Here is a 27022-nt window from a genome sequence, read left to right on the forward strand (position 1 = left end):
GATCTCTGATTTCTTCCAGGATTCAGGTGGCAATGACAAGTTGAGGCTTGGCAAATCCAGTGCCTTTGCTGACGCTGGAGAAGTGATGTGGGCCCAGGTAGCTTGGTCAGAAGGACACGCTGCTTCCCTGAGTGTTCCCCTCTGAGGCTGAGGAAAAAAAAACAGCAGGCATAAGTCATTGGGGCCAAATTGGCAGAAGAAAACTGATGGTTTCCAATATCAAAGGGAAACTTCAGAGATAAAATCAATACTGAGGAACATTTTAGAAACAACCCCCAGGCTGCCAGGAGGGAGATGTCCTGAGCTGCCCTCGTGGCAGCTGCAAGAGCAGGTTTGCAGGCACAGACCATTCAGTTTGAGCTCCCTGCTGACCCATCAACACCCAGTACCCACAGAAAGACCACCACTGAAAGTTACATCGCTTACAGGGACTTGTGAAAACTCTCACATGGGGACTGCCAGCCAACATTTTTTCTGACCAAAGAGCAGAAACCAGAAAGGTGATACAGAACTCAAAACATTTCCAAAAGCACCGATTTTGTACCAGGTTTGCAAGAAGCCTGTCTTGAGAGAGCTGTTACCTCAAAGTCTTAAGCCGAAAGAACCTGAAATTATTCTTTTTTATTTATTTTTTGCTCAAGATCCTGGATTGAGCTGTCCTGCCCATCAGGATAAGCAGAGATTCACTTCCACCTCAGTGCATTAACATGGTGTTACTTCAAAAGCAAATGCCTTGCCAGTCCTTGGAACTGAAAGCACTAAGGAGAAAGAAGATTTTACATCAAACAAAGAAAACGTGGATGAAAGCTTGTTTGTGCACTAAAAAGAAGACAATCTGTGTCACATGTGAGGTGCAGAGACATCAGCACTTCTGAGGTCAATATTAGAATTGGGCTGATGTTTTTCCTCTCCTAGGATGTGCATCCCTCTCCCTCCCATAAAAAGACAAGGCTCAACAGCCCCCTGTTGTTTTGTATCACAATCCCACACCACCTAGGCAGGGATTACTCCTACTCAGGCAGTTCCCAAGGGAGCCTTTTAGTTATCGTGCAGTGGCTGCAGTACAGATCATATCTAAAAACTGTCATGCAAGTGAAGAACTCTCCCCAGGTCACCACGTTCAGGTGCCTGACTGATGTCTATGGAATCACCCATTTGTGACAAGAAGTATCTTGGCCTGGATTGTTTTCAGTAAACCCTGGTCTTTAGTATCCTTTCGGTTCGTTTGTTTTGGTTTTTTTTTGTTGTTGTTTGTTTGTTTGTTTTTGGCAGGTTTTTTTTGCGCGGGGGTGGAGCACAGGGAAATGGAAACCTTTCTAAGTGTGTGATGTCTGAACTCGTGTCTGGATTCCCTACAGGATCGTTTTAAAACATCAAACACAAACGAACTGTCCTGTGTAGGGGACTGGCAATGACTTAATTCCTCCTTACCAAAGGTTAGTGGAAATCACCTCATGGAGCTGCAGATCAAGGCCATCAACCAGGATCCTTTTTACAAACCTCATCCCACGGAGTTGCTGAGCCTTGGCTGCTTAAGAGACACAGACATACCGTGGAAAACGGGATTATGCATCCGCGAGGATGCGGACACTGCAGCATCGGCTCGGCTCGGCTCGGCTCCGTTCGGCTCGGCTCGGCTCCGTTCGGCTCGGCTCGGCTCCGTTCGGCCCCGCTCGGCCCTGACCCCCGCGCATGCGCGGGCCGCGCGCACATCCCCGTCCAGCCCCCCGGATGCGTTTCCTGGGGTGAACTGGGAAGAGCTAGCGGCGGGAGTTGGTCCTGCCTCTGTAGTCAGCTCTTTCTGCAGTGCTGTGTCCAGTTCTGGGCTCCTCAGGGGAATAGAGGACAAGGAGCTCCTGGGGAGGGTCCAGCGGAGGGCGACAGAGATGATGATGATGGGACTGGCGCACGTCTCATGACGAAAGGTTGAGGGGGCTGGGCCTGTTTAGTCTGAAGAAGCCTGAGGGGAACCTCATCAACGCAAACAAACACCTCAAAGGCGGGGGCCGAGAGGATGGTGCCGGGCGCTTTCCAGCGGCCATAAACTAGAACGCAAAAGTTCCGCCTCAGCATGAGGAACAACTTCTTTTGCACTGAGAGCGGCAGGGCACTGGAACGGGCTGCCCAGGCAAGGGAGGTCGCGGACTCTCCCTCTCCGGAGGCATTCCAGGCCCGGCAGGGCTGGGCGCTCTCCAGAGGGCTCTTCCAAGCCCCGGCTATCCCGTGGTTCCGTGCGCGCGCCCCGTGGCCTCGCGCGCCCGCCCCGCCCCGCGCAGGCGCAGTGGCGGCGCAGGGCGCGCGCGGCGGGCGTTGTGCGGCGGCGGCGGCGGCGCGGCCATGGCGGGGTCCGCGGGGTCCGCGGGCGGCTCGGCGCGGAAGCGCCTCATGAAGGAGGAGGACATGACCAAGGTGGAGTTCGAGACGAGCGAGGAGGTGGACGTGACGCCCACCTTCGACACCATGGGCCTGCGGGAGGACCTGCTGCGCGGCATCTACGCCTACGGTGGGCGGCGGGGACGGAGGGGGAAGGGGCGAGGAGCGGGGGGCGCGGGGCACGGGCCCGGGGGGACGAGCTGAGGGCACGGAGGGGCTCGTGGGCCGCGGCAGGGCCCGGATGTGGCCCCGTCGCGCCTGCGCCGTGCGGCCGCCGCCGGCCGGTGTCGGGGCCTGCCCTGACGGTGTTCCTTGGCCCTCGCAGGGTTCGAGAAGCCGTCGGCCATCCAGCAGCGAGCCATCAAGCAGATCATCAAGGGCAGGGACGTGATCGCGCAGTGAGTGCGGCCGGGGACGGGGCGGGGGGGGTGTGGGTCGCGCTCCCTGCCTTGAGGCTGGAAAGCGGGGTCGGCCACCCGTGGGCCTGGGCTGGTGCCTGGCAGGGTGCGGGGAATGGCCTGAGATTGGTGGGACACTGGGACGGGTTGGCTAGAACAGCCGTGGATGTGCCATCTCTGGGAGTGCTCAAGGCCAGGCTGGAAGGGGGTCTGGGCAAACTGGTCCAGTGGAAGGTGCGACTTCCCATGGCAGGGGGGACGTTCTTTAAGTTCCCTTCCAATCCGAACTATTCTGTGGTTTTATGATGCGACAAGCAAAACGCTGAAATTGCCTAACTTGCTGTGATCCTAATAGTGGTTAGCGCCAAAGTTTATTAGGTTTAGTTACTGTAAAAAAATACGTCTTAGAAACTAAGAAGGATAGGCATCCCGCTGAAAAAATCTTCCTTGGTCGCTAGTGCAAACTACTAGCCTTGCAAATTGCATTGTCTTACCTGTCATTTACTTGAAAGAAAATGTATGGCTGATGGCAGAAAGTTAAAGTGCTGGTCTGATAAGGAGTGAACGTGCCGGAGCTGGGGATCCTGGAGTCTTCTGTCCATGGTATTACTGCAGTTCTCAAAGATGCTTGACAGCAGATCACGCTCTGATCATGACAAAACTTTGTTGGCACTGTCGAGTTCTTTGCAGTGGAGGGGTGAGAGAGAGCAGAGGGGTGGGATATGTTGAAATTGCCTGTTCTGCTTGCCCAAACATCCAGAATATTCACCAGACATCTGTTTCTCAGGTCACAGTCGGGAACAGGGAAGACAGCAACATTCTCCATATCTGTTCTACAATGCCTGGACATACAGGTAATTTCACAGCAGCACATGCTAAAAATAATTTTTACTAAGTCACTGGTCTTCATCGTAAAAGTGTGTTCTTTAAGAGTGAATAATTGAAGCTTTACATTGAAATCTTTTAATTACGGGCAGTGAACCTCAGACAGAATTCTGACTGAGAACTTCACCGGACTCTCTAGCAGTGTAAGTGTTAAAGCCAGTCTGTCAAAGTAAGTTCAGATGATGTCTTGTAATCATAAGGTTGTCTTTACCAGCTGACCTCTTTCACCTCTTAGGGCTAAATTAATCTCTCAGCAGGCATTACTGTCTTCAGACAGTCCTAATAGCCTCATCAGCCTATCTGAACAACTGCCACACATTGCACAGAATCAAACCTAGATTTTGACTGACAGCTGTTTGCTCTTGTTCTGCTCAGGGGTATTGTGTCCATCCAATAGTTTTGGGATATAACTTGAATGTGCAGACGCAATTGAATAAAAGAGTGGTTTTCAGGAGGCTGGGATCACTCATCTGTCACTGGGGACATAAATGTTGCATGTTCTAAGTGGAAAGGAAAGCTTTTGCTTTGTTTATTTTAAGTGCTCCATAATACTTTTAGAGGTGACACTTCAGAACTTTGTCTTGGAGTCCTTGAGCAGTGCAGGTGTTTATCTGAACCAAACACACAGAACTGAAGGGCTTGAAATTTGCTTTTACTTTGCAAGAAGTGTGCACAGTTTTTTTGTTTCTTTTTTTTTTTTTTTTTAGACAAATTTGTGTGATATATCCTTCAGCTGTGACATTCCACAGCTTCAGTTCTGTGAGATCCATCATCTCTTGCATGCTTGGCTCTCTGGCCTGTGATTAACTACCATGTGATTCTGTGTTTTAACCAGGTTCGTGAGACCCAAGCCTTGATCCTGGCACCAACTCGGGAGCTGGCTGTGCAGATTCAGAAGGTAGGAGCATTTCAGTCCCTGTCTGGAAAGCACTGACAAGGCCTGGGGCCAGTGCTCTGGTGTTTCTCCCGCAGAGCTGAAAGCCCAGCTTCCACTTTTTCTTTCTGTTCCTGAGAGAAATAACAAAGTATCATCTGATGCTGGGCCATTTGCTCCTGGGCATTATATCCCCTTACTTTGACAGTGAGAGGGTTTGCACAGCCCCAGCAGTTTTTAAGGCCAGCGCTTCTAAAGCAGTTGTGATCCCTGAAGAACTGAATTTCCAGTGTTTTAAGGCCTGCTGTTGTGGAGGTTTAGGTGACAGACATTAAAAAGTCCCCTCTAACATCTTGTGCTAACATCTCTTTAAAAAACCCACAGCATGGCTGCGTAGACCTGCATTTCTTCCCAAATGCAGCCTGAGGAGAGCTGGGGTAATTAACACATTTCTTTGCATCCCCACAGGGGCTTCTGGCCCTGGGAGACTACATGAACGTGCAGTGCCACGCCTGCATCGGGGGCACCAACGTGGGCGAGGATATCCGCAAGCTGGATTATGGGCAGCACGTTGTGGCTGGCACTCCGGGCAGGGTGTTTGGTAAGGAAATCCTGACATTTATTGTAACACCCTTAGCGTCACCTCAAGGTGGGGAGTGTAACAAGGTAACAACTTATTGCTGTTGTGCCTGGAAAAGGCTAGGGGGAAATCAATGGTGAGGGTATTTTCATTTTCTCTGTTTATGTTTTGCTTTTCATTCTTGAGGTGACTCTTTATGTGGTGGTTTGGTAAAAGGAGAAAGTACTGTAGTCCCTGAATCTTCAAGGGGATAAAAGCCATGGCCTACATAAATGCCAAAATTTGGCCCACATTTTTTTGTGTCCTGCTGGTTACTCCTTTGTTAAATCAGGTGCACTTCAGCTGGTACCTTCTGCTGCATGAAGAGTTTACCATTTACTGTTCATGGCAGTTACCACAGGGGTTGTGTTGGCACCACACACAGCCCTTACACAAGCTCCTGTCACTGGGAGAACGTGAGCTGGTCCACACAAATGGGGAAAAAAAAATCTGAAAAAATTAGCGGCTGCCAAACCGAGCTGACTCTCAGACAGTTTTTGTGGATTCTCTTGACATCAAGTTCATCTGGCATTTTGTATTTTTCATATCTGTCCCTCCTCCACCAAAATGCCCTGACAGTGGTGGGGCTTACTTGCTTTCAGAGCATTCTCATCTCACAAAGTGAAATCTTACAGATATGATTCGTCGCAGAAGCCTAAGAACTCGTGCCATCAAAATGCTGGTTTTGGATGAAGCAGATGAAATGCTCAATAAAGGTAAAACATTAGTCTCCTTTTTACTTGCTTTCTCCTCACTTCTTTGAGATTCCAAGGTGTCCCAGTTAGCAGGCCCACTTCTAGAAGTTGTTTTTTAAAAAGACAGTTATAGTTAGTTACAGGCTGTAATGGGTTAAGCTACACAGCATGCCTTGTCTGATGTTACTGATCCATACAATAATGTTCATCCCATAGCATAGACCCAGTACTGGATTCCAGATCAGACTGGGAAAGAGGAGGATGCTTGGGAGAAGGATATGCTAACTGTTCCTGTGTGGCTTGGTTTGCCCTGCAGGCTTCAAGGAGCAGATTTATGATGTGTACAGGTACCTGCCTCCAGCCACACAGGTGGTTCTGATCAGCGCCACTTTGCCGCATGAAATCTTGGAAATGACCAACAAATTCATGACAGACCCCATCCGCATCCTGGTGAAACGGTGAGTGAGTTTCCTTGGAGAGAGCAGGGACTCTGAGCTGTCCAGCCCTGGGCAGTTCACAGTATTAACAAACCGAAATGTACAGAGAGTCTCTCGTGTTCCTTCTCACATTGCTGAGTGTCTGCAGATGTGCTCAAGTCTTGTTTCCCAGCAGGTGCTGACTTATCTCCCTGACTTTATCCTTGTCCAGTTCTGTGTGTTGCTACTCACCCTGGCTGTCTGCTTGTTCTCTCCATGGATAGCAGTCTCTGCTCATGGAAATCTGTCCTTCACACTTACCCACTTCCTGGGCTCCCCGTGAGGATTTTTTTAGGCTTCCTGTTATAATTTTCTATTATAGGGCAGGCAAAAAAACCCTTTAGCTGACTGATCCTGGGTGTTCTTGGAGGCATAGTTTACATCTGGTGGTGTCAAAGGTCCTTGTGCACTGGAACTTGGGAGGAGTCTCCCTCTTGACTGAGCTCTTACACTGCCCCATTTAGTACATTTGAGCTTCTTGAGACTTTCTTCAGTCTCTCTTGTCAAGAAGCTGGAATGTAAAAATGATGAGAACAGAGCTATTCCCCTTTGGATGTGGCTGCCTGGAGCAGAGCAGTTCCAGTCCCTGCTGAACAGGTCACGTTCAAGGCCCTTCTTAAAGCTGAGTTTTCCCAGGACTTCTTAGAACTACTTGGATTCCATCTGGACACAGGAACCCACGGCACACAGGGCATAGGGGTGTTGTCTGGTGAAGCACACCCGTCCCTTCTAACTGCTGCTCACCTGCTTGTGGTGTTCTCTACAGTGATGAGTTAACCCTCGAAGGAATCAAGCAGTTTTTCGTGGCTGTGGAGAGGGAAGAGTGGAAGTTCGACACTTTGTGTGATCTCTACGACACGCTGACTATCACCCAGGCTGTCATCTTTTGCAACACCAAGAGAAAGGTACAGGAGCCATCAGGGGGGCATGGTGCTTCCTGAGGGTGGCTCAAACAGTGCTGGGTTAGTTAAGAGGTCTGGTTGCTCCCCCGTTTGGAAATAGTTCAGTAGGACCATAGGTTAAAACTTTGGGATGTGCCTAACTTAAAACAACAGAGGCAGACCTGGTACAGCTGACAGGAGAAGTAGGTAAGAATGTGCTCAATGTAATTGCTTATAATTCCTAGAGCAAAACCACACTTCCTGAATAAATGCTCTTAATTCCTTTCCTTTCAGGGCTTGTGGAGCCCTGTAATTGTACAGCTGATGGTTTGTAAGGATTATTTACTTCCCTTAGTCTCAGAATGCTTGTGGAAGTGTCTCTCAGTCCATACCAGCTCATCTCAGCAAACCTTCTGAAGCTCAGCTGCTGTGTTTGGCTGTCTGAGCAAAGAGCTAACCCAGGCTCTGTTCACAGGTCGACTGGCTCACAGAGAAGATGAGGGAAGCCAACTTCACAGTTTCATCCATGCATGGGGACATGCCCCAAAAGGAGAGAGAGTCCATCATGAAAGAGTTCAGATCTGGTGCCAGGTAAATGCCCAGATAGCGTCACTTACATCATTGCTGCCTCAGGGCGGGGAAACCCTAAAAATACCTCTCTCTCAAGGCTTCCTTCAGCTCAGATTAAGGAGAACTCTTAATTTCCACCTATCTCTTGTGGTGTTGAAGGGTTGAGAGATGGCCACTTTCCAAGGGGGGATGCTCGTAGCTCTGGGTGTAGAATTAGTCTGTTCTATTTTGCTGAAGATGTTGAGACTTGCTGCATTTAAAATACATCAAGGAAAAAATGTTTGTGCTCCATCCTCAGTATTTTTAACACTTGGGAGCATTATTCCTTCTGAAAGATCCAAGTTGTCTTGACTGAAGTTTGGCGATAATGCAAGAGACAGCTTTCTGTGCAGCAAAAGTGTGGATGCTGCTGGTGTGCTGTGGGCAGGGGAGGGGAGCATGGAATAGCAGGGCATGCTCTGTGCTGGAGACTGGGAGTTGCCAGAAAAGTCCTCAAGTGTGCCTTTCTCTTTGCAGCCGAGTTCTTATTTCCACAGACGTTTGGGCTCGAGGCCTGGATGTGCCTCAGGTGTCGCTGATCATTAACTACGACCTGCCCAACAACAGAGAACTCTACATACACAGGTAGGCTTCCCACAGGGCACAGGGGCTGGGGGAACTCTTCCCACAGTGGCTTCATTCCCTCTTCCCCCCGTGCCTCCGCAGAATCGGCCGCTCGGGCAGGTACGGCCGGAAAGGCGTGGCCATCAACTTCGTGAAGAACGACGACATCCGCATCCTGCGGGACATCGAGCAGTACTACTCCACCCAGATCGACGAGATGCCCATGAACGGTGAGCACTGGGAATGACCCGGGAGCAGCAGTGCTGTGCTCTGGCTCTCCGCTCATTCCCTTTCATACTTTTTAATTCTTTTGTTTTCTCTCCTTTCAGTCGCTGATCTTATCTGAAGGTCTGTGGTTAGCAGGAAGTTGTACCCTTTGGTACCCTCCGTAATTCTGTTCTGGACCCACATCCTTTTTTCGTACTTTTGATCATACGTTCTTGAGTTGATCTGCACTTGGGAACTTGTGTAAATATTGTCTGTACTCCCACCCATGTTTTTCAATAAAAAAGAGGAGGTTTTACCAGAACCTGTGCTTAATTACTTCATCCAGCATAGTAACAGGCAGGGAGTTCTGAGACACTGCCATACTTGGCTGGCATAATGGAACAAAACATTGGACACTCCAGTCCATGTCTGGGTTCATAAAAGACAGGACTTCCTGTTCTCTACCCTTCGGTTGTTGTTGTGCCACGCCACCTGATGTACTTTTAGTTTCCTTAACTTAACCTTTAGGGATCAGACATCTACAGGAAAAATCTGTGGCCCGGCCCTAGCCTGCTGTAGGAAAATTGAGTTATGAGGTAGCCAGAAATTTCCTGCTGTTTACATCTTTCTGGAGCTAGAATTCACCACTGGGAATTTCCCATCCCAACAAACCTGGGAACACACTTCCCAAACAGAAGGAGCAACTCTCCTGTCGCCTCCACCTCTTTCTGCTGCTGTACCTCGTTACATCTTCCCGTGTGTCCTTCTGGCATGATGCTGTACTTTGCCAGCTGTAGCTTTCCTACCTCGCTCTGCTGTGTCCCTTTGTGAGGCAAGATTTGGCCAGAGGTCCGTTACCATCGTCTGCTCTCTGCTTTTCCTGCTAAATTCAGCTTTTTGTGTGTTCAGGGAGAGGACGGGGGAACCAAGGCCTGAATGCACCAGTTAGCACAGAATTGGATCAGCTCTCAGAACTCTTTTCCTGAGTAGCAGCAGAGTAGCCTAGGGCAGAGAAAGCAGCTGCCCCTTCCTTTGAATCCCTGTGAAACTCCTCAGTTCCCTGAGGCACCTACTCCGTGCACCAACCTGATGTTCTTCACAGTACACAGGCACCAGTTGAGAAATACAAAGCTTATTCTAGGAATACTAATTGTAAGAGGCTGCCCATGTACATGAAGCCACTCCAGCTCCATGCCTCCATGTGCCACCAGCAGCAAGGCTGAGCCAGCATTCCCACTGGGCACACACAGGGAGAATGCCCACACCATCCATCCAGGTCCATGTTCAGCACTGGGACAACGGCACCAGCACCCTCGCTCTGGATCCCTCCACGAACTGGGCAGGGAGGCTCAGCTCATCCAGTATCCAGCCTCGGGACCACCAGTCTGCTCCAGTAACCAGCAGATGGACACAGGCCCCCCCCTGCACATCCCCATCGTGCCTGCCCCTCAGTAGCTGGCCCTGGGAAACAAGTCTGTCCTTACTGGCCCTGGCAGAGCCTCTCTTGCCTCCACAGGGGGAGTCACAGGTAAAAATGGATCCCCACACCCTCCAAATCAGCCCAGACCTTGTCCCTCCAGCTGCCTCCTGCAAAAACAGATTTGTCCAACCCAGACCTAGAACTGCTCCAACAGTGGCTCCCTGGCCCCTTCCCCTACTTGCTGGCTAAATCCAGCTCGCTTTTAAGTGACACAACCTCACTCCAGGCTGCTGCCACTCCAAACAAGGTCCCATTCCAGTCCCTGGCACTTTGACCTCTGTGCCCAGAGAGTGGACTCCCCTCTTCCAGGAAAGGGGGAGATGGGATTGAGCCAATACAGCCAAACAAGGACACAAACCCGCAACCTACTGCCTCGTAACCGCCCCCTTTTATCCCCTGAAACATCCCTTTCCCACACTCCATTAAAAGTCACCTTGATCCCTCCCACAAGCTCGAGAGGATTTTGCAACTTTGCAGCACAGCGTTCAGGAACTCTCCTGACACAAAGTTGTAGAAGAGTCCAGATAAAGCCTTGCAAGTCCTTGTCCACATTGTGGGAAGAGCTCTGCTTTTGCCATCGCCGCAGGGCACAGCCTCAAATGTGACTCGCACCTTCCTGGAGACCACCAGCAGCAAGGGCAGGCCCTGCGAGCCCCCGTGAGACTCATGTGATTAGTAAAGAGATTGATCACCAAACATGGGCTTGTTTGAATAACAGTATTTAATCTGTACAGGTTGAGATATCATAAAATGCGACATTCCTACCTCCTCTTTAGCATCATTCCCCTGGAGCTGAGCCCTCACCTGCAGAGGGCAGGTAACCACCACTCCCCAGCAGTTCTTTGCCGTGCAAAAGTCACAGTGCAATTGCTTTAGTCCTAGACAGATGATTTCCCTCGCTCGAGAGAGGGGAGATGTTAAAGCTCAAATGTTGATGAAAAATTGTTACCATTTAGGAATGCAAAAAACCCAGCTATTGCACACAGCCATTTCCAGCTGAGACTACAGCAGTTAATTACTTAGCTGCCTTTACACTCCACACAGTTGATACTGATTTAGCCAAGAATGACAGTAAAGCCAGTAACAAGATTTCAGAGTGATACAATTTTTGGAGGGCAGAATCTGACAAGCAACTCCACAAGTCAAAAGCGTGCTTAAGAACAGCAGGAGGTTTTCCTATACAGGGAGGGGGTATGAGCTGGACAGAGGTCACCTTCCAGAGACAAGCATGAGAGGAACATCGGCTTCAATAGAATGCTATGAAGTACAATAGAACAAATCTGTTCATATAATTGTCAGGATAAGTATTTGACATAGTTTATGTAGTAGAATACAATACTTGAAACATCTTTTAAAAATAAGCACGGATTTCATTTCATATATACACAACTGATTTTAATAATGTACTGAAAATAAATTACAGGAAATAACTTTAAAATGCAACAGAAGACAAGAGTTTCACAACAAACATTCCCATTGATTTTCCCAAGGGGGTGAGAGATTGCAGTGCTCAAGGCAGGTAAATATCACAAATATATCAAAAAACTTCAAATTGTTGATGCATTCACACATTTACATGAGCCACAAACATTCCTTTACAGGAACTGCACTTAGCTACCACAGAACCAGGTTTTGCCATAAACTACAAAACTTTGATACAAAATCGTATTTATATATTTATATTTCATATACATGCCCTATCTGTGATTTCTTAAAAAATAAAAACTAAACACACTGTACAGACAATCCTAACTCATTGCTTGGTAGCTGTAGGCAACATTTTTGGATGGAATTTCTTCCCCAGTAGAATTAATGGCAATATTATATACACGAAGGCTAAACTGCAGAAAAAGACAGCTCAGTACCGATATGCGCCTCCCTCGGGACCAGGTCTGCGAGTTCAAGGCAAGACACCCTCAGCGCTGAGCCACTGCCTCCCTGACACCCCCAGTTCTGCGTGAGGAACCAGCACATGCACCTGTGTAACAGTGGCTGAAAGGCAAGAAAGCGAGAGACGCGTTGCAATGGAGTGGCTGCTCCCCCGGCTGCACACAGAAACGCTCGCTGGAGCTGGCGAGGGAGGCGCCGAGCTGGGGACATCGGGTGAGAGAGCACGCCTGGTGTGGGGGCTGATCGTGACACTTCCCTGAAGTCAGCTCCTGCAGGGGACGGGCTCCCGCTGTAAGCCAGAGCCTGCACGGACTCGCACTGCTGGGGAAGCTCCCACTCCCTCCCCTCAACTCGGGGCGCCAGGACTGTATAAAACTGAGCCCCTCCCTCCCACCCAGCGGGCTCCACTCCACGGCACCAGCTTGTCTGAGAAGCTGAGCACTGACAAACTTAATTCTTCCCCGGTGATGGCAGCAAACTGTGAAGCCGATCACACTTAACTACTTCTACAGTTGATTGTAAACTTTGGTTTATTTTTATTTATTTTTTATTATCATCGAGTTCTCATGGTACAGCAAGCATGTCTAGGATGAGAGGGCAGAGTTGAAGAGGAGACGAACTGTCAGTCTGTCTTTAGTCTGGCATGGTGAGCCACCTGCTCGGTCAGGCCTGCTTTGATAGAGTTTTTTACAGACTGCCTCAAATGATCCTCCATCAAATTATCACTCATGGGCTTCAACACCTGTGGAATGAGAAATGTGCAAAAGAAACAAGAAAATGAGGTAACCAAGGAAAATAAGATATGAAATCATATAAAGAGATGAGACTTGAAATCATGAAACAACTTAGAATGATGAAGTCTGACACAAAGTGGCATGAACTGAAAGAGAAATGAACTTTGCTGCTAGAGTAATGAGGTTGAAGCAGTCACATGCTATGGACACAAGTGATACCCCTCCTACACAGCAGTATTTCACTGAATTCAAACCACTTTACAGTTCCTAGAAGATGGATGTGCAATTCCATACCCCATATGCAGCATCAGTCTGGTATGGTTACAGCATTTATGCAGACCGGCCCAGACGGTCCAGCTTATTGTCCTATATGTGTAAGTGTGAACACTTCAGATACAGAAAGAAAGTTAAAAATACTGGCTAGTTTTTCTTCTTGTTATTGTTGGATGAGAGTCGCTGTCGCGGCACTGATGTAAGAGCACGACGAACCGTTCGGCGTCTAAGGACTTCAAAGAGTTTGGAAAACACCTAAAACACGAATTCAGCTGTTAGGGAAAACGGCTCTCACAACACGGCAGAAACTCAATCAAGTTCAGAAAAAAAAAAATTAATAAAAAAAAAAACCTGATTGCCAGTAACTTCTCACCTTCCTGGGATTCCTCTGAAGCAAGGAGGGAAAAGAAAGGCAGAGATTCAGAAAAATCAACAGCAAGAATGAGCATTTAAGCAGAGTGACTCAGAAGACAGGACCTGCAGTGCTTGTTGCATATTCCTGGTGATGTGCAGCTCTAACAGCAACACTGCTGAGGTCTTTTGGAGACCACCTTCCTCCAGCCCACAAATGGCAAGCTCCTGCCAGCCTAAGTCAAGTTCTCCCCCTTCCAGGGAAGGCAGCAGTCAAACCAAGCTCTGTGTGCTTGGGGTATCCTGCAGCAGCAGCTCCAGTAGTACTGGAGAGCCTCAATTTCAATCACCAGCCAGTGGTGCTAACTCAAGATACTGATTTAATTCACTGATGCTCATCTCCCTGTTATTAAAAATTCGCTTTTTCTGCTCCACTGTAACTCAAAATCTGACTGGGACCCTCAGAAGGTTCCTCAGAGAGGCCTAGTGCACCAGTGCCTGGGATGGGTCCTGAACACAGCAATTTTCCAGCTGTGGAAGCAAGCATCTCTGCAGAAGGCTCCAGCTAGTTATCTGCTCATGCCTCACAGGACACACCTTAATCCCAGATAAGGCCACTGTATCTTTTATTTCCAGTAACAATAGCAGGAAAGTATTTCCCTTCTGCTGGCACTGGACAGAGTTAGAATGCTCCAAAAACGACCGGTCAGGAATTCTCTACATTGGCCTTACTGGCACAGCTGTGTCAACTGAGTTCAGGTAGCAAAATCTCTGTGTAGAAAGTTTTCTCCTCCAGCTCTGTTGTCCTTATGCTCACGTCTTTTCTTCCAAGAATTTGTTGAGTACTCCTTGCAAACAGCAATTGCACCCACTGAAGCTGTCACGGAGAGCACAAGTCTCCCTGATGGACGAAACCTGCTGTGCACCCTCTGGTAGCAGCTGCTGAAAGCCATCACCCAAGCCAGTTCTCTCCAAGGACTAATCAACTCCTTGCTTTGAATAAGAAAGGGTATTTTGAAGAGTCCCTCCACTCTTTACCTCCAAAGCACTTACTAAGTAACCTTCTGCACCTCAAGCAGCACTTCTTTGCTAATATCCTAAGCTTATTTAACACTCCTTGTGTGCAGCATCTGTTCCCGAAGAGAGCAGTCACACTACTGAGCAGATTTCTCCCTTTGGCAGTGCTAACATTCTCTGTTAGGTCTAGACCAGCTTTTCTCTCTCAGCACTGAACAGAAACCGATTGATTTGTGTGTTCAGGACAGCAAGATTTTGCAATAAAACCAGATACCAACCTGTTCCCATATAGCTTCGGCGATCTGATCAATGGCTGTTCCAACTTCTCTGAATTCCCCAGAGTACTTAACGTATGCCCAAGTACAAAACGATATAAGAGCCATCCCCAGTACGAGATTACACAGGGCAGCTATGGAGTTCATGCCAAGGAACCCAGTCAGTCCTGAGATTATGTACATGGCAAACATGACTGCAAACAGAGTGGCAGGGGTACGAGCAGCATAAAAGATGTTTTTGCCATCGTTGTGCTTCACAAAGTTTGCATAGATCTCGTCGATTTCCACTTCCAGTTGCTCCTGGTAGCGCCGGCAGAACTCCTCCCCTCCCATCTTCTTCACGGAGCGGAACTGCCGGATGGCACTCTCTCGGAAATCCTGGTGCTTCTGCTCCAGGTCCGACGGGGCAATGTAAGGCTTATCTCCCCCACACACCTGTGGGAGCAACCAGACATCCCAGAATTACACCCTGAGCCTCTGCTGCTGCTGCACAGAAAGCACCTGCCCCTCGCTGCCCTCCTCCTCCTGCAGCCCCCTCGGCTCCATGAGCCCCAGGCCCGTCCAGTGAAGCAGCCAAAGGAATTTTGGATCGTGGCAGGGCAGGAGCCTCACTTGTCCAACCACACACAGACCCACAGTGCAGGACTCAACTCATACTTCCACTGTTCTCTCCAGGCAAGCCCAGGAGGACAGAACAACAGCCACATGCACATTCCTGCTTCTTCCCAGACTGAAGTTCTCCACATCCATCAAAACTCCCTGGAAAATGTCTACCGGTCTCATCCTTCAGAGCAGTTTTATCACACTGCCCAGAGCATGTTAAACACCAGGAGATACTGAGGGATCAAGAGGCCACCACACAAATAACGTCCACTGTTTTCTTATACTCTGTGACACTGCACCTGTTGTTCCTTTCCTACATTTCAGGGCATTAGGGGGACGGTATTTTAGTTATGCACACTCAGCAAAGGAGGGCTTTAGTTCGTAAGGACAACTCAGAAGCTGAAGCAAGAACTACCTTTACATAATCGAGTTTTAAATCCAAAGAGTTGCCACTTCTGTTCTTAAAAATAGAAGTTTCTGAGTTGTGTCAGATCAAGAACATCATATGAGACATCTGGATAAAAAACCCATTCCATAATATGTGCATAGCTCTACAGTGATATAAAAATATACAGTACTGGGGAACATTACTATGGAAACAAAGTCTGCTTAAAAGAACATCTGTTTCTGTTTATTCCCTGCTCCAAGTGAGAAACCTTACAGCTACAGTATCTCAACAACCACTGAAGACTCAAGTTTGGAAGGCAGATTTGGCACTTGTTATAAACAGCACATTTACTATTTCAAGACATTTTCCAAAACAGAAATAAAGGAGTTCCCTTAAACCAGAAGAACAACCTCCAAACAGCCTGCTAACAAATACAACTGGCTTGTCTGCCACTAGCACTAGGTCTTTAATTTCAAAACATAAAGCTACCTCAGCCATTAAGACCACAATTAGCCTAATTAATGGCGAGCTATGTTTGTAGCATGTTCTCACACCTACTGGTCTTTCTGGTTGTACAGTTTCACAATAAGCACAGTCCTGTTAAGCTTTACAAGATACGTAATGGTTTTCAGAATTTCCTATGATAAAACCTTGCATACCACTACAGTAAAGCACAAAATCCAACCAGCATTCAGCTTAGAATCATTTAAGATCACTATCTTCAAGAGAAGCAGCAGGTGGGAAATTACATACACAGGTTTATCAAAGTAATTCTAATATTCCAGGGTGTTTCTTCAAATGTTTAAGTCACTCCAATCCCTGCATTTTACAGCTAATGAATGGCCCCAGCTCAGAAGTATGAGACCACAGAACTAGAATTCCACCACTGTGCAACCCTGACCCAACCAATGTCCGCTCACCTGTTTGCAAGCATTTCATGTCACAGGATTTTGAGATGCTTGTCAAGAGCAGTAGAGGGAACTAACAGGTGGGAATCCTGCAAACACACACATTTTTTTCATACCTCCCCAGCATCAGAGACACAAGCTAAGAGCAGAGGGCAGAAAACACACAAGTCCTGGCCCTGAGAGCGCAGAAAACACACAATCCTTCCCCCAATGAAGTGCTCACACCCTGAGGACAACGTGGAAGCTGAAGGCCTGTATTTGCATGCAGGTGTTTAGGAAAGGTTGTGCCATCATACCTGCTCCATGCCTTTGCTGTACAAGTCCTTTGCTCCTGCCACAGCAGCAAGATTGTTCGCCTCAGCTGTTGCCTAGAAAACATGGAGCATCCCGTGTCATCCACAGCATTCCCAGGCTTTACACAACATTAAAACATACCCCCGAAACTTCCAGAGTTCCTGATGGCCAGGAAAAGGCCACACAAAAATAAGTGAAGCTTAGCAAGATACATTAAAACATACTGCTGCCTTTCTCCAGCTTTCTAGCACAGCTGCAAACAAACATCAGCTTGCTTGTACAGGCTTTTCATCATGAGCAATCTCTTCTGAATGGTTTACTGTTAATAACCACATGAGGGTCACTAAAGTATTATATTTTAATCATGGTACTGGATTACTTCACTACCTGAGAAGAAAGAAGGAAGCTGGTATTATTTCTGCATTATAGACTTCAAGTTTTGGTGTCAAACATATTTGTCAAGTTTGTTAAGAATTTAAGACTTATTTTCTACCTGTGTTGTGTCAGGAATAATTATTGTAGTTAAAGCTGCAAGATTTCATTTTCTGGATCTCCCAGGCAAACAGCAAGTTACAGGAAACTCATGCTTAGAGAATAAAGCAGCTAAAAAACCCAGCCAACCAGATAGACCCCAGCTCCATTTGGTTGATTTAATTTCATTTGGTTGATGAAACTGAGGAAAAGTAGCCAACCATCACAGTTCAGATGGCATTCAAAGTACACAGATCTTTCAGGAACTACAGCTGTGTGGGGGAGGTTCAGGCCCACAGCAGACATGATTCTTCAATTGCAAAGAATTTAACAAGTACACATAATCTAATCAGATTATTTGAAAAAATAAAATACCTGCAGCATAGATTTCGGATGAGGTAGCTCCTCTCCTTGATAGATTTTAATGTAAGCCTAAATGGGAGGGAGAAAAAAAAAATGTTTATTTTTCTACACATTTATGTTTAAGGAGAATAAGAAATTAGGGATGATACAAAAACAGAGGTCAGATTATTTCTTTGTACATAGTGCTAAATACTAAATTATGCAATTTTCTTCATAAAGGTCTGGCATTGTTTTTCCCTTTCACTTTCCTGTGCCTGAGACTAGGGCCCAGGAGGGCATCAGAGCACCCAGAGACATCACCACTGTCTTGAGAAGTGACAAGTTTGGCAGCAGGTTTCTACTCCCTCAAATGCATAAGGTCTTTGCTAAACAGGGAATCTTCACCCATAACAAAAGAGTGGAGATAACTACCCCAGCCTTTCTGGCAAGAGGCCTGCCCAAATTTACCCCAGTGCTGGGAGAACCAATACTCCCCCACATGCCTTGATCTACCCAAGTGTAGGAGGAAAAGAAAACAGATCAAGGCCCTGAATGCAGACAGGGCTGAGCAGACAAAACACTTGCAAAAGCTACACAGGCAGCCTATTCCACTGTGCCCCACCCCACTTATCCTCAGGTGTCCTTTCTTTCCCAGCAGGGTTTCAAGGGGCTGGAAGAGAACACACTCTATTTCTTGTCCAGCCCACAAGCTGGCCCATGGCACAGCAGGCAGTAGCAGCCATTCCAGTGCTTTGGACAAGCTGTGCAAGTTACACCAGCAAAGCCACTCTCAGCCCCTTGAGGAGGGTTTATCTTGACTCTCTTCACTGCTGCCTTCCCTCCCTGCCCTGTCTGCAAGCCTCAGGTAGGTCTGAGGATTTTATGCTCCCTGGGAGGAGAGAACAAGGTTATCAGGGTCCCCATGTACTCAGTGCTCTAGGTTGTAGAACAACCTACAAAAACATATAGAGTTCTACAGGATTCTGTTCCCTTGACACCCTCCTTGCCTCTGTAGCTATTTCCTCCAAGTAAAAGCCCTACAGTTTCCAACTCAGGCCTCACAATCTCAGCTGCAGATGCACAGTCCCAAGGGAGCAGACCTCCTTAGTTACATAAGCGTGGCATTTCTGCAGCACCCCACAGCACTGCTCCCCGACTGGATATAAGATGTGAATCAGCTTTCCAGTAGAGGTTTTACACTTGGGTTTTTAGGATGCAGTCCTTTCTAAACTGCTGCTGTACCTGAGTGGGTCCTACTAGAGAAAAATTGGAGCAAAAAGCAGCGTGCATCCACACAGAGACTGAACCTCTGAGCTCCTGTGTTGACTTTACGCTTGCCAGAACAGCCATCACTTCTGCATCCCATACCATAGCCTTCCTTTAAAAAGTTACTTTGTTTTACAAATGAAGTTAAATGAGCTCTGGTCTCAAATTGTAAAGTTTGTTTCTTAACTTCAAGCCAACTTTTCTACCTCAAAAGTAGCAATGCAAAATTCCCGTCTTTAGGCGACAGTGGCATCATTCTTACCAAGCCAACTGTTTAAGTCATTCCAATGAAAAGGAAAAAAAAAAAAAAAAAAAAAAGGGCTACACACACCAGACCAATCCCTGATGATGTAGAGATTATGTTATCACATTTCTGCTGATGTCACCATGATACCAAAAAAGCTCAAGACTAACAGCTGTGAGTATCATACATAAATATTTCAGAGCACAGTGGTGCTACACATGCAAGTGTTTAGAAAGAACCTTTCTTGCACGGTAAAAATCCAGAGGAGGAATATCTGAAATTTTCATTGCATGCCTTGCAGTTTAAGAGCTGTTCCTCTATCTGCAAAAACTACATGACACCTACTTTAATTATAAATAGCCAAAACAAAACAAACAAAAACAACAACAGCCAAATAAAACCAACCCAACTGAGATTTCAAAGTAGGAAAAAAGTATCTAATACAGCTTGAGCTATTTCAGCCTATTCACAGAGGAAAATAAAAGCCACCAACCCACAAATTTTGCTAACAGTAGCTCGCAAAAAGCTGTACTGTTAGGAAATAGTGTGCCAGTTCTGGAAAGTCAGAGTAATGAAATGAAAATACAAATGAGCTGATCAGCGATTGTCAGCCTAGATATCTTATCTTCTCTGGGAACAACGTGGCCTAAAATTAGAATACTGTCTTTTAAGCTATTAACAGAAATAATTAGTATGAGTTTGCTTACCTTGAAGTATTCTACAAGATCTCTACAGGTCACCTTGGATCCACTAATCTCCTTCTCTACCAAGTTTTCAGGGGCAAGCAGTAACGGTACCAAATTCCGCAGTTCATTCTTAAAATCCTCATCTATGTCTAGTAAAAATTCAATCAATTCCAGAAAAGAAGTGGTTAGTTTTCAATCTTGTATCTCCTAAAGGAACACTGATAGCCCATGATCCTTCTAAATCCACAGCATTACAACTCTGAACTGCATTTTTAAGGTATTTAAAGGCTTACATACATAAGGCTTTAAAAGTAGGTAGAATTTACTGATCTACCAATCTTAACTTCAGGCTGGGAGAACAAGGTTCCACTGTCCTTTCAATATTTTAAGTGCATTTCCCCCGTTACACTGATGCACAGTGACCCCACAGGTGTGTGCCCTCAGCACAGCTGGGGCTGGCATCCCACCACTGTAACTCATTTTTATAGCCTGTGTCATTCTGATCCATCCCCTCTGTTGGGGGACACGCATCCATTGGAGGAATCCTGACTGCCTCGCATTCTGCAGTAGCGGAACTCTATGGCTTTTATCTCAGCCATTTCAGAGATGACCTGTGCTTCAGCAAGTTCTTAGAGAAAAGCCTTTCCAGAAAGTAGTCTTTAATCTTGGGAATTCTGCCCTCTGGAGCCCTTAGATACCTTTGGAATCTCTGTTTAATGACCTTTAAGCATGTCTCAAGTTATCAGAATACAATAAACAGCCAGACACAAAGATATCAATTCCCTCTATTTGCTTAATTCCTCTACTTTTGAACCACTAAAAAGAACACACAATACACATTTCTAAATTCTGCAGTTTCACCTTTTAGCCTTTTATTTTCCAGTCAGGCATTTCAATAGCTAACCATTACAGTGTTTAACTTCCATCATATAAGAAAACAAACTCAGTGATCTGAATCAAGAAACGCAAAATGAAAAGCTTCCTACCATTCAATCTCCCATCAAAATTTGGATTTGTCGCAACTTTAAGACCAGGGTGGGGCAACAGGAAACACCCAAGATTACTGAAACATGAGTGAATATGCTTCCTTACATTCTGTAGCTCTTCATGTTGGTTTTGTTTTACCTGGAGGGGGAAAAAAAAAAAGGCAGTAAGTAAACTGCTACCAGTTTTACAGCACTGCAATCAAGATTAACCATCATCTTAAAAGTAGTAAGAGCACAAAAGTGTCTAAGCTTTTATTCCTGAACCTAATAATGTCAACTTTGCCTATGAGTGGAAACACCACAAATGTATTTCATTAGCACAAGGAGCCAGCTCATGATGCATCACTGCCCTGACAGCAAGGTGTCACTTAGAAGATCAGAAAAGGACTGCTGGAGGTAACTTACCTGCAACCTTTTCTCTAGGAACTTTTTTCCTCCTTCCAAGCCATATGCATGTTCATAAGGATAACTCCAATCTCTAATTAAGAACATTAATGTCTGCAACAGGAAGAACAACAGCAGTGAATGCTTTGCCTTATTCCAAAGGTCAAAAATTCTGTCACATGTGTGATAAGTATTTTGCTGCTCTAAAACTAAATATATCATAGATTACAAATAAGGATACTATGGAAGTTTTTTTGTACATCTGGCTGCTCTAAATGAAACAGCCTTGTAGTTCTGCAGTGCAAGTGTTTGCTTGTTTAAAAAAATCAACTAAACAAAAAACCCACCACTAAACAGGACTTTTTCTCAGAACCATCTACCACCAGCAAAGACTAACCATATCTCAGAGTAATAAGTAAGAAGGCAGCACAAAATTTTTCTCCTTAACACCTGCACATCACTTGACATTTTGATTCCTTTTATGCCTTATAGATCAAGCACAAAGCTCTACTTGCCCAAAACGTGATCTCCTTCAGCATTTTTCCACTGGGTTTTTGCAAAGCCATGTGGCAGTAGTGAAGGAAAATTAGTCTTGCAAAGAAGTGGTTACCTTCAGCCCAACTAATTAATCTTCAGAAATTATCCTGAGCTCGTTTTCTACATATTCAACTGCTCAAATCCATTTAACACGTAGTTACCTGAAACGGCTTTTGGTAAATTTCTTCCATAGCTAGTCTTCCATATTCTGTAAACAACTGAGAGAAAGAGTAGTGTAAGGCTGTGCCACATAGAAAACACATTTTTCTGCTGTGAAATATTCCATTGCGTCACTAAAAAACAAAAGCATTCAATCTTACATCTTACTATAGGGTGAGAATGGCAAACAGAACTCAATAATGACTACACCAACCCTCAATAAGATTCAGGTAGGAGACACGATTCCCACAGGCTTCACAGTGCAATTCCTGAACTGTCAACACACTGCAGTTTTAAGTGGGTGGCTTATGGGCTATTCTCAGAGAAAAGCTGGCTGCATTTCTCACCAAGCCAGCTTCCAACACTTGCTTCCTAGGCTAAGGAGGTCAGCCTCTCTAACATTTGCCCCTTACTTCCCACAAAAGGTTTATTCCTGGATAACCCAGGGAGTTTGGCTCTAGCCGATATATCAGACATTTAAATACAAGCCAAGTTCAGCAGATCTCTGCTTCAGCCCGTGACCTTAAGTAGTAATTGTTCCTTCCCTCCAGTATCAAGGCAAGTATCAGCTGTCTTCCTCTCATGGCTTTCACCATCTTTAATACCAGCAGCAGCATTCCTTGCTGGCCTGAGCAGGCCAAAGCACCCACAAGAACAGGAATTAGGAGCTGTGCTGGGTGGTTCAGCAGAGGTCAATACTGCAGGGGTTGATCCATGTCAGCCTCCTCACAGGTACTGGAGGTCGAGATGATGGAAGCACACCAGAATTCTCCAGTAGCAGGCAATCATTATTCTGCATTGAAGTAACTCCTGGAGCATCTCAGGTAAATTACAGCTCAAAGGACAGTTCCAGTGTTGATCACAAATTACTTAAGACTAATTTAACACAGCTTAGCTTCCAAGCCCTTGTCACCCTGAGCAAACTCAGCTGTGAAGTGGCCAAGCACCCACAAGAGTCTGGTTTCTTTAACCCAAACTCTTTACTTCATTCACTCTGCTGCTAACTGCAAAAGGCAGTCAGAGACTAACAGTATTTCACAATTACATAAATTCCTGTTAAAACAGAAAATTGCAATTCCCTTCCATCAGACCACGATTCCCTGTTGCAACTTTAAATGCATGAGTGTCCCCTACCCAGTGCTTGTATTTATCATCCTGCTCTTCCCTTCCTTCCCTCAAATCTCACCCTCCAGTAGAACAGAAATACCATTTTATTCAGATTACACCGAGGCTGTAAAAGGACCAAAGTCTCAAGGGAAGCCTGGTTCTCAACCACCTATATTGCTTGGTTGGGTTTTTTGGGGGGCTGGGGGGTGTTGGCCCAGTGATACAACTCTGTTAATTGAGAACAGCTTCATAAGACTACTTTTAGTTAGTGCTCTTCTACTTCCAGCATTGGCAGCCAATCTATTACAGCACTGAAGACACACTGAACAGTTTTAATCTGTGACAAGGTCACGGCCTTGGCATTTGGTAATACACAAGCTATTCTCTAAAGCTATAGGTTTTAAGTTAAGGAGATAAGGTTCTTGCACATGAAGCCAGAATTCAGTGGCCTTTGACCATGATGTTCCAATAGAGGATAAAATTCCAGTGAAGAGAAGACAACATTCTCCTGCTTTTATTTCGAAGCAGAAATAAAACTCTGCAGAAGTTTCTCAGCTGAAAAAACAGAGATGGCTTCTAGACAGAAGACTCCGGCCTGACCCAAACTCCAACACTTCCTTACAAACTGGTTATGAAATAACACCCATTTTCCTATTTTAAGAAAAAAGTGAAACATTGGAATTCCACCATTAAGTATTCCCATAAATAATCGCCCTTTGTCATTTTTTTCAGGAATTTCAGAACTTGCAATACAGAGAACAGACTTGAAAAGAATCAGACAGATTAAAAGTCCACACTATTTTACCTCTGCACTGGCACAGTAGAAGCATCGTGGAGTTGATGCAAACAATTTTTACAGATTGTACCAGTTTTAGTATCAGGTCAAATTCAGTGTTTTACATGAAGCAGCAAACAGCTCCAAAGTCAATTACATGAATAGCCACTTCTAAAACATTGTCAAAGACTATCAGTTCAGAAGCAGTTTAACATAAATTCACCATATTCCTACCTGCAAATGTTGAAGGTCATCTTCCTGAATATTCTGAGACAAGTTGTACACCTGCAAGAGACAGATAACTACAGTGTCACACGAAACCATTGTCTTACATTCATATAATCTCTTTCACACATTGGGAATTTTTGCTGCCTCCAGAAAAAATGCAACTACCCAAAAATCAGCAAAGTGACACAGAACACATCTCAAACAACAGTCACCTCCTTATTCAGAAACAATCTGCCAGAGCCAGCTCCACAGGACAAGAGTAGTGCTCTACATACTCCTGTTCCTTTTAGGTTTGGCATGTCTGAAGAAAGTCACTTGTCACCCCTCAAAAACCTGCTTGCTTTTGGCACTTCTAAGGGACAAGCTTAGAAGCAGTTTTGAGTACAGCACAATTGTCAGGAGTTTAACTGACACTTTAATAGGAGCAGCAATTTTAAGTTTGGCTGATAGCAGCATAATGTCACCCCAAACTTATCTACAGCCTTAAAAAAGATTCTCTAACATCTGTAAAGAAGCAGTTGCTACTTTGACACCCTGGGGGGGGGAAATGGGATATCCCAGTTCTATCAGCAATTTAACTCAGCCTGGCCTTGCATAACTTTGATTCCACTGAGCAACTTGGCCAGTTTATGTATTATGCTGAAAATAAAACAAAGCGTGGAATTTTAAATCAGAGCTGGAGGAAGAGATGCAGGTGAACTTTCCAAGTGTGGCTCAGGAGATAATTGTTTGCATTCTTTTCAGGAGAGAGGGTTCTGCCATTATTTGCTAGCACAGATATTCTCACCTGGACAGAGCTCGTCATGGTGCTCAGGGCAAAAACTGTTGCACAGTCTTTGATAGTGGATTGGCTATCAAAGGCACCTTGGGTATCCATGAGTAGTACAGCAACCTGCAGAGTTTGAAAGAACAGCAGCAGTTAACCAGATCATGGACACTTTCACACTCCAGGCCACTGGGCTAAGTCCTATTCCAAGCACAGCAAGTCTCTGCCCCTCAGCCAGCTCCCTGCACAGGTGGCTACACACACCCACAGGTGAGTAAGCAGCAGCCAGAGGGCCCCAGCAGCAGCCTCAAGCCCCTGACCTTGCCTGGCTACCTTCTCCCACTGAAACAGCCCTCAGCTCTCTTTCACTGCAAGAACATCAGCCTTAGCTGCAGATCTAGCATAGCTCATTAGAGCTAGGAGTAAGATGGTTACTAATAAAGAAATAAATAAAAATAATTCTTTCCAACAGATAACAAGATAATTGATACCATCTACTGGAATGAAAAGGAAGGAAGTGATAGTAATGAAAAAAGTTTATCAGTCCAACTCCCTTCTTTGGGATCTACTACACTTCTCTTTCCCACTGATAAGCAAGAACAAGTGAGTGATTTGTTCTCAAAGCATAAGCAGATTCACACAACATAACTGGTTTTTAACCAGAGAAAGGTTTGGTTAGCTGTGAAATTTGTTAAAACATCATGAAGCCACTATTTTTAAAACCCATGTCCCATGGATTTTACATCAGATGCTTCCCTTGCAAATGCAAAGGGTATAAAATATAAATAACCTAAAACTGATGGTTCAGAACACAAATTGTTCAAGATCACCACCTCTATTGTGGAGTAAATATTTATTAATGACATTAACACTTTGTTTCAGCATAAACACCTCCAAGTAAACTTTGCAATTAAACTGATTTAAGAGTCAAAAAACAATCAAGTTAGTGCTTTTATTCCCACTCTTAGACTTAGTCCTTTTTTATAGACTGCCTGTTAAAATTATATGGAAGGACCAGCTTCCAGACACTGCAGTACATACAGCCATTTTTACTACATTTCACTAGAGCACAGCTAGAAGCTAGAACATGTTCTCACCCTTCAGAGAACAGTGTGTGTTACAGAGCTTTTCACCACAGCACTTGTCTGTAGATGGTATTTATAGCCATTACAGTTTTACAGCATCCCATAGGATAGCCCACCCATCAGCCTGGACATGGTAGACTTTGCCAAAATAAAGTACTCTCAGAATGAGACTATTGTTGAATTTTTCTGCTGGGTTGTAAGAATCAGTCTCCATCCTTATGCTGATATAGTTTCCAGATATGTTCTACAGCTACTCAGTGCAAAGGAAAGCAACCAGTGTTCAAACAGCCACGGTGAAATCCATGACATTAAAAGAGTCAACACAGAGCTAAAATCTCTGTACAACACAGAGGCTAAAATCCTACTCAAGTTTCAGACCCTGAGTAAATCAAGGTAAGTCAAGCACTCACCTTTGTTCCATTAGGTTTATCAATTACAAACACTTCACTCCAAATCTGAATGCCAGTGGTTTCCCGTTCACATCCACCTCTCCATGTAAACCCAGTCAATGGCTCATTGTTTCCACCTATCCAGCAAGGAGAAGTCTACAAAAGGAAAAACTTAGGTAAAACCAAGAAGGAGATTATTTTTTTTTTAACATGCTACCTTTTAGCAGACTTGCACGCTGTTACTACATTTTCCTCAGAGCCAGCTGACAACACTACACAAAATACTGAAACACAATGCTACTCTGCTTCGTTTTAAGATCATCCACAAAGCAACACCATGGCATTTCAGTGGCTGCACAACTTCTCAGTCACTAAAATGTGCACAGTTTTTGAGTCTCAAGCACTCAGAGGTATTGAGAATAGCATATTCCTGTCCACCAGTTCCACTCTCACAGTTGAGAAAACTCTGCTCAAACACAACAGCAGATATTTCAACTCAGGAACAGCTAAACCCCAGCAATGGACCTGATCTTAAATGAATCCTCTCCATTCCCCCTCACTAACAGCTGGCTAAGCATTTGAGTCCCTGCACTAACAGAAGCCAGTACAAGACTCCCAATGACATCTTGCAGAAGCCACAGAAAACAGACAACAGCCAGAAGATTTACAATCTACACTTGCCAGTCACAGAGACGAGGTCAGGTAAGGAGTTTGATATATGTTAATCAACCCACCCATATTAAAATTGAGAAGCTATCTGAGAGGTGAGTACAGTTGGCAACTAACATTCCTGGCTGACAGAA

At 45.6% G+C, this 27022-nt stretch overlaps 2 protein-coding genes across 4 annotated transcripts in view; one reads left to right on the forward strand and one right to left on the reverse strand.

Annotated features, from left to right (window-relative positions):
- The first annotated feature begins 2315 nt into the window (after window positions 1-2315).
- Window positions 2316-8903, forward strand: EIF4A3 (eukaryotic translation initiation factor 4A3). The gene is made up of 12 exons (XM_062490690.1): window positions 2316-2503; window positions 2699-2771; window positions 3559-3625; window positions 4492-4554; window positions 4999-5131; window positions 5785-5865; window positions 6161-6302; window positions 7087-7225; window positions 7677-7792; window positions 8288-8395; window positions 8477-8604; window positions 8704-8903. The coding sequence occupies exons 1-12, from the start codon at window positions 2338-2340 to the stop codon at window positions 8718-8720; spliced, it is 1233 nt and encodes a 410-aa protein (XP_062346674.1). The 5' UTR covers window positions 2316-2337; the 3' UTR covers window positions 8721-8903.
- A 3450-nt stretch (window positions 8904-12353) lies between these two features.
- The window catches only part of ATL2 (atlastin GTPase 2), a 38076-nt gene continuing 23407 nt past the window's right edge, over window positions 12354-27022 (reverse strand). The window contains exons 3-14 of one of the 3 annotated variants that reach the window (XM_062490693.1): window positions 26241-26375; window positions 24767-24871; window positions 23986-24036; window positions 21872-21928; window positions 21195-21287; window positions 20790-20928; window positions 19825-19952; window positions 17641-17697; window positions 16797-16868; window positions 14605-15036; window positions 13332-13346; window positions 12568-13213 (exon numbers count right to left, since the gene is read on the reverse strand). In XM_062490693.1, the coding sequence (XP_062346677.1) occupies window positions 13106-13213; window positions 13332-13346; window positions 14605-15036; window positions 16797-16868; window positions 17641-17697; window positions 19825-19952; window positions 20790-20928; window positions 21195-21287; window positions 21872-21928; window positions 23986-24036; window positions 24767-24871; window positions 26241-26375 (1392 nt within the window). In that variant the 3' untranslated portion in view covers window positions 12568-13105. Of the gene's footprint in view, window positions 13214-13331; window positions 13347-14604; window positions 15037-16796; window positions 16869-17640; window positions 17698-19824; window positions 19953-20789; window positions 20929-21194; window positions 21288-21871; window positions 21929-23985; window positions 24037-24766; window positions 24872-26240; window positions 26376-27022 lie in introns of all 3 variants that reach the window. The other 2 variants (XM_062490691.1, XM_062490692.1) reach the window with 2 other exon arrangements.

Source organism: Cinclus cinclus, chromosome 3, assembly GCF_963662255.1.
Source record: "Cinclus cinclus chromosome 3, bCinCin1.1, whole genome shotgun sequence".
Classification (NCBI taxonomy): domain Eukaryota; kingdom Metazoa; phylum Chordata; class Aves; order Passeriformes; family Cinclidae; genus Cinclus; species Cinclus cinclus.

What these genes read in the sequence shown, in the direction of transcription:
- EIF4A3 (XM_062490690.1), top strand. Translation starts at nt 2,338, where the DNA reads ATGGCGGGGTCCGCGGGGTCCGCGGGCGGCTCGGCGCGGAAGCGCCTC. An exon ending in GCGCGGCATCTACGCCTACG is followed by an intron (nt 2,504 to 2,698) that starts GTGGGCGGCGGG and finishes TGGCCCTCGCAG; the next exon opens with GGTTCGAGAAGCCGTCGGCC. An exon ending in ATCCGCATCCTGGTGAAACG is followed by an intron (nt 6,303 to 7,086) that starts GTGAGTGAGTTT and finishes TGTTCTCTACAG; the next exon opens with TGATGAGTTAACCCTCGAAG.